At 36.7% G+C, this 13,518-nt stretch overlaps 1 protein-coding gene across 8 annotated transcripts in view; it reads right to left on the bottom strand.

Annotated features, from left to right (window-relative positions):
* grik4 (glutamate receptor, ionotropic, kainate 4) overlaps positions 1 to 13,518 on the bottom strand; it is a 647,232-nt gene that overhangs the window by 239,147 nt on the left and 394,567 nt on the right. For all 8 annotated transcript variants that reach the window (XM_073923686.1, XM_073923682.1, XM_073923683.1 and 5 more), the window contains one exon: positions 4,680 to 4,777. In XM_073923686.1, coding sequence (XP_073779787.1) covers positions 4,680 to 4,777 — 98 coding nt within the window. The remainder of the gene's footprint in view (positions 1 to 4,679; positions 4,778 to 13,518) is intronic.

The following is a 13,518-nucleotide window of genomic DNA, read 5'->3' as shown; positions in this document are numbered from 1 at the left end:
TTCTCCAATCTTATTAAAACCTCCAAGGATAAAACTATGTGCATCAGGAGACACAGACTGTAGTTTGTACAAAACGCATTCCATCTCCTTTGCCGCATTATCCTCATTTGCACAAGGGTGGATGTAAACAACTGTGGCAACTCACACGGCAAATACTGAGGTCGCAATGCCACAGACAACAGCTCAATGTCTTCCGTGCATATGCTCTCCTTGACAGAGACAGAATTGACATTGCACCAGTTCTCACGAACATACAGACATACCCCACCTCTTTTGGTTTTACCGGTTTCACTTGGATCTCGGTCCATTCGAACAGGCACTGCAAAGTAGTCCAGCCTTAACCCCGAATTTAAGTCCTCCTCGCACAGCCAAATCTCTGTGAGAGCCAGCAAACAAACATTCCTGAAATCATGCTGGAACTTCATCAAAGCTTGAAGCTCGTCCGTTTTTTCAGTAAGGACTGCACATTAGCCAAAATGATTGTAGGAAGAGGGATTTTTGAAGAGTTTAAGTTTTTCAGTCTGTGACGAACACCTCAATTCCGTCCTCTTTTCCGAACTTTAAATGTTGAAACCTTTTGTCTGAGGCCATTTCCTCTTTGCTTAAAAGGTGAAAAATTTCCGGAGTTAAAATAAAATTCCCCAGTTTGCTTCCCGTTAAGTGGCTCGTACAATTGTAAAAGAAACTTTTTGGGACAACTTCATTGTTTTATGCTCAATCCATTAAGTTTAACCGGTTTGTGTTGGGACAACAGGATGTCTGGAACACAATTCAACATTGTAATGAGTAGGATGAGATCAACAGTGTAAATGAAAGATACCTGTGTGTCATCTACTCATCACAAACCAATGAGCTGCCGCAACTGTTTGAGTAATCTGAATTTATCAGGTTTGAAAGTTTTGGGTACAGAACAGCTATGCAGGAATGTTTGTCGAGATACCAGGCAGAATGGATATTTTCTGACAGAATCCAGTGTCTATGTTGGATATTTTTTATCTGGCTGGGAAAAAAGTAGCATATCAAAGTTTTTGCCATCTAAACAACTCCTTATTCTGTAGTCTCTTTCTCACACACAGACACAAAACACCATCATAAACACTCCTCCTCCCTTTAGACCATTAGATATGGACAAACCATTTTTTAAACAACAATAACAGCAGCACAATGACCTTTCCTCACAGACAGAGGACAGAGAGCATGCAAAGTCCTCATTTCATCATCCCAAAGCAGCGAAAAAACTCGCGACCCACTGCATCATACGCGGACAAGACAAAAGCACAGCCGGCTTCTCAAAACAAACAAAATGTCAGCATTATAAATATTCAGCGAGGTGTATTATAGCTGATGTAAACGTTTAAACTTTCATTACACAAGGCCTCATCTATGACCCAAGCAGTCATTTATAAGATGTGACTATGAATATTTATGCCCGTTGCTCACTTTGGAAGGCGAGTTGCGGCTGATTATGAATTATGAAGACATTAAGGAGTGATGCTTAGTCAGTTGAGTATGCACGGTAAACTTGTTTCAAGCTGCATTATTCATTACCTGTGTGAGAGTAATATATTCCTCTGACTGCAGCTGTGGAAGAAAAGCCACATATAATATAATAGAATATAATAGAATATATCACATCAGCGGTGTTGAGAGTGCGCAGAACTGGGAAACAGCTTGTCACAATGTTATATGTCGGCTGTAAGACTATTAAAATAGATACATGATAAAACTGAATTTAACATATCATTTCCATGATGTAGAAAATATAGATGCAATGTCACAGCTTTATATGTTAGCTGAAAACCAATTAAAATAGCATTTCAAATATAATTTACATGATGCAGAAAAAATAGACAGATAGTAATGGCATGGATTTTCTGATGAATGTTTGCTCAGGAATACCTATGGCGTAACATATCAATTCTTATGTTTTTATGATTATTAATACAGTAGAATGTTTAGGGGACCCTAGGTTATATGATGGTTTTAGTGTCATCCCACTTTAGAGTGGTCTCACTCTCTCACACACTTTGTCCTAAACCACTGTATGCTTAGTGGTTGGCCAGCGGGCTGCAGGAATTACATGTATTACTAAGCCACACTTACATGCTATTTCAGACCCAATATTTAAAGTAGCAGGGTAAACAATATAGAGAGCACGTCACAGATTATCATTGTTCAAAAAAGAACCAAAGTGAATATAAAACCATCTTCACCTCAGTAAAGTAGGCTAGGTGGAATAGCACCATTTACTGATGTTTTGTTGTTAAACTAAAAAAAATCTACATTATCGATGCTGTAAAAGGTCTCTTATGAAACTTAAAATAGTCACATCAATCGTTCACCATAAGATTTCATTGGCTAAAGAACGCTTGGTGGATTTAACCCATTTGTAATACAACAAAATGTACATAAGTGCTGTGTGACAAAAAATAGTTTTAAAACATGACATTTCCTGTCTAAAAGAAATACTTCGGCCATTGTGTCACCCTTCCTCCACCGTGGTAAAGCAACTCCAAAATTAATTCAAGATTTTAAGAGATTAGATTGAGCATTTGATTGTAGCGCAGTCACTCGTGTCCAGTTGACTGTGGCCTGCAACTGTGAACACGCATCAACGGATTTATGTGTGGATCTTAGCCCAGGGGTGTCTAAACTCAGTCCTGGAGGTTTGGTGTACAGGAGAGTTTAGCTCCAACCTTAATCAAAAACACCTAAACCACCTAATCAAGAAACCCGGAGGAAACCCACGGCAACACAGAGCAAACGTGCAAACTCCACAACGAAATGCCCCTGACCCAGTCGGGGCTCGAACCAGCAACCGTCTTGTTGTGAGGTGGTTGTGCTACCCACTGCGCCTCTGTGCTGCTGTCCATAATCCTATGTAATAATATTAAAATTATAGCCCTAAGTGTTGTTTTTGTTGGAATACATTTTTTGTTAAATTGTGCAAGTTACACACTCACCAGCAACTTTTTCAATTCCACCTTACTAGTACCAGGTTGGACTCCCTTTTGCCTTCAGAATTGCCTTAATCTCTTGTGGCATAGATTTGACAAGGTACTGGAAATATTCTTCAGAGATTTTAATTCATATTGACATGATAGGCTGCACATCCATGATGCGACTCTTCCGTTCCACCACATCCCAAGGGTGCTCTACTGGATTGAGATCTGGTGACTGTGGAGGCCATTTAAGTACTGTCAACTCATTGTCATGTTCAAGAAAACCAGTCTGAGATGATTCCTACTTTATGACAGGATAACATGTCATAAAGTGCAAATCAGTGTCATCCTGTTGAAAGTAGCCATCAGAAGAGTCTCAGTCTCCTGTTCTTAGCTGACAGGGGTGGCACCCAGTGTGGTCTTCTGCTGCTGTAGCCCATCCGCCTTAAGGCTGGACATGTTATGCATTTGGAGCTCTTCTGAATACCTAAGTTTTAACAAGTGGTTATTTGAGTTACTGTTGCCTTTCTATCAGCTCGAACAAGTCTGGCCATTCTCCTCTGACATCTGGCATCAATAAGGCATTTACGCCCACAAAACTACTGCTCACAGGGTATTGTCTTTTTCGGACCATTCTCTGTAAACCCTTGAGATGATAGATGGTAGATCAGCAGTTTCTAAAATATTCAGATGAGCCCGTCTGGCACCAACAACCATGCCATATTCAAAATCACAAAAATCACCCTTCTTTCTCATACTGATGATCGGTTAAAACTGCAGCAGATCGTCTTGAACATGTTTACGTGCCTTATGCATTGAGTTGTTGCCATGTGATTGGCTAATTAGACATTTCCGTTAACAAGCAGTTGTACAGGTGTACCTAATAAAGTGGCCGGTGAGTGTATTTTTAACTATGGTTTTTACAAAAATGTAATTCAACCAAAGAGATTTAAGTAAAAATATAGAAACATTATATATAATACACACGTGCACACAGACTTTGAGAAACAAAATGCATTTCATTGGTTGTTACAGTACATACCTTATATACAGTATAAATATTCAAAGATGATTCCTTGGATTTACTCAATTTGTTTATGTTAAGTGGTTGTAAACAATTTAATTGTGTTGAATTTAAACAAACAAATTAAGTTAAACATTATTCAATTTAATTTGTTTGTTTAAATTCAACACAAATAAATTGTTTGCAACAGTTCTGCATGCAACACTTTTTTTCAGTGTACACTTTGTTGGTGAACTGTCCTTTTAAGATGAAATTGCAGCTCAGCTTCAACTGACCGAAGACAAATACTCCACTTCATCCAGCTCTCGTTTTGTCCTCAGTTTCCTCTTACTGTCTGACAGAGCGGGAAACTGCTCCAAACAATTCAGTCTGTGTCACGACGACAATTAATCAATACAAACTCTCTGCTAATCCATGTTATTTAATTCTTCCCTTAGCGGTTTACTCAGTCTGTTTGTGTGCCTCTCCATGTTCGTCAGAGGCAGAACAAACACTTTATTTTCTGCTGGATGTTTTGACTCAAGAACAGTAGGAATACAAAGCAAGATGCGTCAATAATCAATCACGCATTTATTAATTAGAGCTGCGGATTGTAATCATTCAGCATTGGTCAACTGTGGTTAGGGATCAGTCACTGACCACACCAGTCATTATAGTAATGATATGAATGATGATTTGGTAATATGAAGTGGGCTTTGGACGGCAGGACTCACCTCTTTCTCTCCGCAGATATTACTGATGATGGAGTTGGATGCCGGGCTGGCAGAGGGGCCCAGGACCGCCACCACCCCCTTGGACATGATCTGGCACACTGTCAATAGATAAGGGAAAGACCAACTGTCATTTATTACAGACACAGAGCAGAAGGAAAGCAAGATGTCAGTCTGCCAAAAGAAAAGCTCCCGCTGCCCCATTTTCAGTGAAGTAGATTGTTTGCAGTGTAAGTCTAAAATACACAGAGAAAGCAAAGAGCAGAGTCTGTCTGCATACACACTTGTGTCAATGGCTATTGCTGACGCTGGGGCTTTAAAATCAAAAATTAAATTAAAGTAAAGTAACAGCTAATCATTGCTTTGAAAATGCACAAAAAGGATAACTAAGTCTTTATGACTAAGATAATAATAATATAATAACATAATGTTTATAGTGATGTCAGCATGCAGCATACCTATTATGGTAATTACAATAATTGCATAATTGCTAGGTACTGACATCAAACCTTCTCCTAAACCTAACCTTAGCTCTGGTAGTACATTGTAAGTGCACATAAATACACTGACCATAAATGCAGACACTGCAGACACAGGCAAAAATACAATGCAACAACAACAACAGCAACAACAAAAATAACAATAATAATAATAACAACGGTGATGCTGATGATAATGATAATGATGATGATGATAATATGGCTAAAAAGACGATGATGCAGATGACGACAATGAAACAAACAAACAAACTAATCAATTAATAAAGTTTTAATTAAATCAATCAACAAGCATCAATGACAACCTAAATGATTGTGGTTAACAACAACAACAATGATACCAAAGATTAATAATAATAATAATAATAATAATAATAATAATAATAATAATAATAATAATAATAATATTTTAATAAATGAACAAAATTTATATTTGTTATAATATATAATTATTATTGATTTATAATAATATTAATAATCAGGGTTTTACATTAACACCCGCCAACCCGCCAAATGCGGGTAGATTTCAGCTCTGGCGGGTTAGACAGACACATACACTAGCCACTTTGACTTGTTGGAAATCATTTTTAAATTGTAGTTTTCTTAAAAGCAGGGTTCGACAATAAGCATGGCCCAATATTCCTGCAAATTTAAAGAATCGAGAAGCAGGACGACTGCCAAAAATAATTGTTCGTGCAAGCAAAATGGTGAATACAGAATGAGAGCATGATCACTCGCGCTAACAGCTGATGTGATGTGCGATGTTAAAAAGCATGCGCGCTCCCGTTTACTTGCGCAAAGCAACGGTGCCTAGAGGAAGCGCAACGGGTGCGATTGGTTCCCTTTGAAATAGACTGCACAAAGAGCAATATCGTGCACCCACAGTCCTGCTGATTTCAAGAGCTCAAGATTTTAAAAAATACACATATTCTTTTGTAAGCAGCAGCGGTCACTGCTTTCATTTTAATTATTCTTAGAAGAGATTATTAACAGGTCTAACATTAACCGTGTGCACGGTGTGTTTCACCTGCTTTCTTTTGCTTACAGTTATTTTTGTTAATATGGTTTGATCATTTTTACAATAACATTGCAATAATGGGAGATTACTGCCAGTTTATGTGTAAATAGTCATTTAGCATGTCAAAGTCAAATTTAAGCAAAATATATTTTTCCAACAAGAAAATTGTGGCTAGTGAAAATGGCGAGTGGCTAGTAATGTTGGAAATCTACTAGCCACAGTGGCTGGTGATAAAAAAAAGTGTCAGCCCTGATAATAATAATAATAATAATAATAATAATAATAATAATAATAATAATAATAGTGGTGGCACAGTGGGTAGCAAAATTGCCTCACAGCAAGAATGTTGCTGATTCGAGCCCCGGCTGGGTCAGTTGGCATTTCTGTGTAGAGTTTGCATATTCTCCCCGTATTCGTGTGGGTTTCCCCCAGAGTCCAAAGACATGCACTTATGCACATGCATACTAATGTATGTGAGTGTGTGGGTGTTTCCCAGTGTTGGAATGGGGCTGGAAGGACATCCGCTGCATGTGTAAAACATGTGCTTGATAAGTTGGCGGTTCATTCCGCTGTGGCGACCCCTGATTAATAAAGGGACTAAGCCGAAAAGAAAATTAATGAATAAATTAATCATGGGGCATCACAGTGATGCAGTGGGATGGCCTCACAGCAAAAGGGGTTGCTGGATCAAGCCCCGGCTGGGTCAGTTGGCATAGGGAGGAGGAACTTTGACATCACCTTATCAGCTAATCGGCTGCTAGCATAAAACTGCTTCCCTTGATAAAATCCCTGTAAGATTTTCCCATAAGCTTTTTGAAGATTGCAAAAAATCTCCTAATCTCCATAGCTCTGTCTTAAAAACTGTTCATTTTGTTCAATCTTTATTGCAAGAATTGAAAAGCTAACATTAGGCCATAAACAGACTACAGTGCCTTCGATGCACTCGCCTGTGAATAAAAAAAACTATTAATTACACTACAAAAAAAATTAACAAACAAACATATTAATAAATATCACATATTAATAAAACATTAATATAAAACATATTAATAAAAAAATAATAATTACACTCAAACAAACAAACTAATAAATAGCATTTTAAATAAATCAATCAACAAATATCAATAATACCTAAATGGTTATTGTTAACAACAACAACAACAACAACAACAACAACAACAACAACAACAACAACAACAACAACGATACTACTATTAATAATTTTATTTGAATAAATGAACAAAATCTATATTTTTTAAAAATATTATTTATTAGTTTTTAATACTACTACTACTACTACTACTACTACTACTACTAATAATGATAATAATAATAATAATTTTATTTTTATTATTGTTATTGTTAATAATAATAATAAAATAATAATAATAAACAAACACACACACACACACACACACACACACACACACACACACACACACACACACACACATAAAGCATTCATGTAATCTGCTTCCACTTATCTACAACATAATAATAGTTTTTCAGTTTAGATGCAGCTCACACACAGATGTACTCCATTATAACCGAGGGCTGCTTTGGAACGACCTTCAATAGAGAAGGCTGATTTTTTGGAGTCCAGATGGTGCAGTTACTGCATTTACCAGCAGGGGCTAATGGACCATGCTAATCAGCCAAAACCTGACCCTCACTATCCACTCAATATGTTCTCAAATTACTACCAAAACTCAAATCATTCTTTTCAAACAAGTTTTAAAGAGCTCACTATAATCACAATCTAGCCTAGCAGAGGCTTAGCGCTGTTATTAATCTGCTCCTTTTCAGGCTCTCACACAAAATTACATTTTATTATTAACTGACCTTTGAATGAAGGCTGTCCTGAAATTATATTTTGCGATTAGGAGCAGGAGGAGAAGCAAGAGCAAGATTTGTTTCTCAGTCTCCAGCACACGCACAGGCCATCCCTCTTCACTCTATTACATATGTGCTTATAATTCCTCTGTTATCGCTATGATAGTGTGGCCAGGTGTATGAAAAATCTGCACGTCATTTTTTTTTTTCTGCCACATATTTTTTTTTCCTTTGAAAATAATATAACCGATATCACACTCTATTCTAAGGTAAAATTCTCTATTTAAAAAAAAAACCCATTAACTATGATTTTTGCCTCACTTAACTACTAATATGCTGCCTATTAAAAGTTATTAATACTTCAGTATTATCAGGAATGCAGAATAAGACCATGCAAATTATGGAATTATGGCTTCTAAAAAGCAGACAACATATTAAAATAGTAGGTAATTAGTAACTAGTTAATAGTAAGAAGTGCTACTTAATCTAAAAGCCCTTGGAGAAGAAAGCGTAATATTGAACTACAACTGATCAAATCATTACAAAACAGGTGACACCTAAAGTCCATCTCTCTCTTTTGTATGTTGTGGTGCTGCATTTATTTGATAGTATCTAGAGTTTGCTTTGCTGTGGCCTTTTCTGGGTTAATTATTGTGATATCCCGATTGCAACAGAGAAATCTTCATAGACTGATGGCATTTCACGCCATTCAGCCTTAAAATGTGAGCAAAACCACCTGTTTTTTCATCACTTTAGACAATACGCTAGAGAATCATTCAAATGCTAGCTCTAAAGTGACGTTTGTGAAGTAGCAACAATTTCTGCTGTTCAGCTGCAGATGTGAATGAATGCCAGAAGAAAGTTGTTCCCTGTACAAAAGGATTTTTAGACTCTTCTTGTTTGTTGCTCTTTTTATAGACGATTATGCCGTAGAACTGTTGTATAAATGCAACTGTATAAATGCAATATCAAACTTATAGCAGTGTGATATGGCTCTATATTGTCACTGGTGGGACAAAAAGACACTCGTGTCTATATAAATAAAATATTTCTGAAGCTATTATGGGGCAACACGGTGGCTCAGTGGTTAACACTGTCGCCTCACAGCAAGAAGGTTGCTGGTTCCAATTGGCATTTCTATGTGGAGTTTGCATGGTTTTCCAATGTTGGCATGCGTTTCCTCTAGAGTGCTCTGGTTTCCCCCACAATACAAAGACATGCAGTATAGGTAAATCGGATGAACTAAACTGACGATAGTGTATAAGTGTGTTTGTGAATATGAGAGTTTCCCAGGCATCCACTCTGTAAAAACATATGCTGAAACAGTTGGCGATTCACTCCACTGTAGCAACCCATGATATATAAGGTACTAAGCTGAAATAAAATGAATGAATGAATGAATGAATGAATGAACGCTAAAATAACATTTTTTATTATATATATAAAATGTACAACTTTTTTTGGTAAAACTTTAGACTAAATACTTCTTACTATTAATGTTGTGTTCTCAAAAGTTTATATTTGATTTAGACACCAGAACAACATTTATTAATTAAGCACACTCAATATTAAACGACAACAACAATAATACATATCAAAGCACAATATGTTGACTTTGCCATCCTTGTCATGTAATACACAGCCTTCCAATCCATGCACTGTTGTCTTACATGCACGCATCATAAGGCATGTAGCTATTAACCTCAGCATGTACTATGAGTCATGAGTGTCAGGCAATGCACAGTTATGACTGACTAGAGTCAAATCTTGGAACATGACCCTCCTGCACGGCTGATCTGAAGAAGGACAATGAATCCAACTGGACTGAGAAACCACTATGGATTGCAGTTAGCTTCAGATCACAAACATTGGTATGCAGACCACACACACAAACACGAACATGATGTAAGATGGGACTATAGTAGGGCAGGTAGCAAGGATTTGCCATTTCTTCCTACCTGGGAGTTTCACTGGTCCATTTCTAATTCAATTCCTGTATACTGCAAGCCATTACAATGCTGAATTAGACCGAACAGGGTTAGGCGACTTACCGAATAGAGAGAGAAAGAAGCAGCTGTTTATATCTATCAGGAGGGCTATTTTAGGGAAACCAGAAGAGGCTTTTCATCCTGAGTCTCAACAGCCCTGATTGTTTAAATTACAGCTCGTCTTTTCCTGATTTTAGTGCCGCCTACTTTCATTGACAACAATGAACCTCAGTCATGTTTAATATCCTTCAGTGAGTGAGCAGCTCTATTTTGTTCTGCTCAACCGTATTTGATTTTAGATTTCGGAAGGAAGGTCTTATTAAATTTAGAGCCAAGAGTAAAAAAGGGACAAAGAGATTGACAGGCAGCTGTTAAAGTCGAAACACTTGTTTGAAACCCATTGACTGTCTGCTTGAAATCTTTAAGGAATACCAAAGTTTATTTTTTTGGGAGCTTATTGAACATCTGGGATTCAAAATGGAAGATATATATGGAATTATACATTAACAATTAATGTGCTTTAGGTGATCTAGGGCTGGATGTAACACCAAGTAAAACATGTTCATGGATCAACATCTATTCGACTCTGGACTAATATTCCAATCAGCCAAACAGAAGGGAAAGTAACAGTTTAAATTAACTTTAGGCTTAAAGTAGTGGTTATCTTTCACTACACAATAAAAAATGATCTGTTTATTTACAGCTTCCATATTTTGTGTTTCAACATTTTTTTACGGTTGTGAATTGGCATTATGGGACCTTAATCTCTGCGCTTAAGACTTTTGATGTTGAAAATTCGAACAAAGTGATGTTTATTGAGATTTTAGTAGATTAAAATAATATAATGTATAAAAAACAATATGGAGAGAAATAAATTTGTAAAGTAATAGTACAAGGTTTTTGTACTGTAATATACAACACCAACCCAGACAATATATCACTTTAAACTACTAAAAATGTTAATAAAAGTGTTTAATTTTTTTATATTTTTCAAGGCTACAAGTTGTTGGAAGAAAGATGAAGGTCCTATAACGCAATCCAAAAGCATAAATAAAGGGGAGGAAATAAATAAAAACATGAATCACAAAATACGGAAAATTGTTATTTTATGGATATTTTTTTACAGTGTAGACCATTGTTATCCGACTATCAATCCTTTTTGTTTTTGTGAATAATTTACAGCTAGGTTTAGGCGTTGAGATTAGGTATGGATTATACTTTCAAACAGAAATAATGATCGCACCCTACATGGCAAATCACACCCACCTTTAAAGTCAGTTATCAAAATGTTAATAACTCTACAATAAGTCCAAACGCAAGACTGATTACTTATTGGCCAAAGTAGGCCATAAAACAGAGTCTGAAGCCCTTTAATGGGCACTTTAAAAAAACTATTTCTTTGGCTAAATTGCAGCTCATTAAAACAGTGTTTCCCCGACCCTGTTCTTGGAGGCACATCAACAGTACATATTTTGGATGTCTCCCTTATCTGACCCATTAACTTCAGGTTTTGGAGTGTCTTCTTATGCTGTGTTCACACCAGATGCAGAACGCGCAGAAAATAGCACTATTCGTAAGTAAATAGACGCGTGAACATTTTGAGTTTACTCACTTCATTCGCGTGTCATATCCACTTCATATGTGTGTCAAATTCACTTCACAACAGATGCGAACTTGTGTGATGGGCAGGGATTCTGTCTGCCCGGTGACTCTAGCTTTGTTGCTAAATGGCTAACATGGATTTTATGTGCTTTATGAAGGCTGAAAAACAGTGACGATTCATTCGGCGCTGTGTCTGAGTCCACTAGACCCTTTCAGAGGTGCACCCAGCTCCGTGAGTACATAAACTCCTCCAGAAACTTAACCTGGATAATGGAAGCTTTCAGCGATGCTTCCGACTGAGCTGAGCCCAGTTTGATCAACTGTTGTCCTGATTGGTTGACGTGGCGTGAATGTCTGCTGAAGATCGGTTCATTTGCGTGAATCTGTTCATTCGCGTGAATCGGATCATTCGCGCCGCCTCATTCACGTGTATCGCACCACAGGATTTCAATTCATGTCTTTGCATGTGTGAATGCAGCATTACATTCTAATGAGTTGATTCAGGTGTGTTTCATTAGGGAGAGGTTAAAAATGTGTACTGTTTGTGTGCCATAAGAAATAGAATTGGGAAACACTGCATTAGAAATATGTGCCTCAGCACACATTTTTGGCAAAATGTAAAATACGTTGCTCTGTGTACATTCTGTTGCACATTTCAAATGACAAATCTACAAGAGGACGCTTTCTACATATTTGTCAATCTGAAAAACATTATTTAGGGTACATTTTGACCAAACTTAATCTTGCCTAAACGCTTCACTAAACACAATTGATATTGTTTTCTAAAGCAAGCAAATGTGAAAAGTGCACTGCAACCACATAAGGTGCGTTCCAAATTGCATACTTATGAACTATCCTACGCCATTTTGTAGTATAAATAGTGTAAGTAGTGCATTTACTCTGAAAACTCTAAAAATAATAAGTGTACTTTAATTACCCCAATGATATTCTCATTCAATTGGTAAAATGAAGTGTGGAATGTTGGATACTTTACACATTCAACAACCGCAGCTTTGCTCACAATGCGGAAGGGGCAGACTATCGGGCGCATATGTTATTTATTATGGAAATTATGGATTATATTAAAGAAAAATTCTCCTACGAGAGAGATTATACCACCTCCTGATGGTTAATGTGCATGGTTATACTCATGGCAGGTAATATTTGGTAGTTTGGTCATTTATTTCACTGATTTGGCAACTGTCAAACGTCATTAGGGAAACGGTTTGAATTTCCACTTTTACTTACTAAAAAATCATTAGTGTTCCATTTGGGAAGACACCACATACATATATTATGCTGTTGAGTGTGTAAGTACATAAGTACATAAATGCATAGTGTATAGTGTGCCATTTGGAATGAAGTTTTAGTTTTACCTTGACTTTACATGGTTTTTATCTAATATGAACCATGCACTCTGCATCACAAGTACAGCAATGTACAAAGTAAGCTACTGAGGAAACTTTTCAATGAAGATGTTTATATAGAGATAGATAGGTGAGGCAAATGTATTCGATTATAAATCATAGACATCATTAGGTTGAACATAAAATCTACAGTAAATACAGTATCATTACTGTTAAAAGGAACAAATGTTGTTGGCTTCATATATAAGTTTTTGCAGTTTCACAAACATATAGGCTGAAACACATATTCCCATTGAGCCCGTGTTGTTAATTTGTTCTCATAATAAATGAATACATGAATTAATGGGTGAATGGATGACTTAAAATGGTCAATGAGTAGTCACACTCCATACTGTTCTAGGTCAGTAATCAAATAATTAAATTTGTGGGAAAGAGCACGTTAATAATTAATAACAGAAGTGTTCAGAAAACCCTCTCTGGCCTTTGAGAGTGACTTGCCCATAATTAAAGAAACAAAAATTGCTCCAATAAATGCCT

The sequence above is a fragment of the Danio rerio genome, chromosome 15 (assembly GCF_049306965.1).
Source record: "Danio rerio strain Tuebingen ecotype United States chromosome 15, GRCz12tu, whole genome shotgun sequence".
Lineage (NCBI taxonomy): Eukaryota > Metazoa > Chordata > Actinopteri > Cypriniformes > Danionidae > Danio > Danio rerio.
This window is presented reverse-complemented; position numbering and strand designations above follow the sequence as displayed.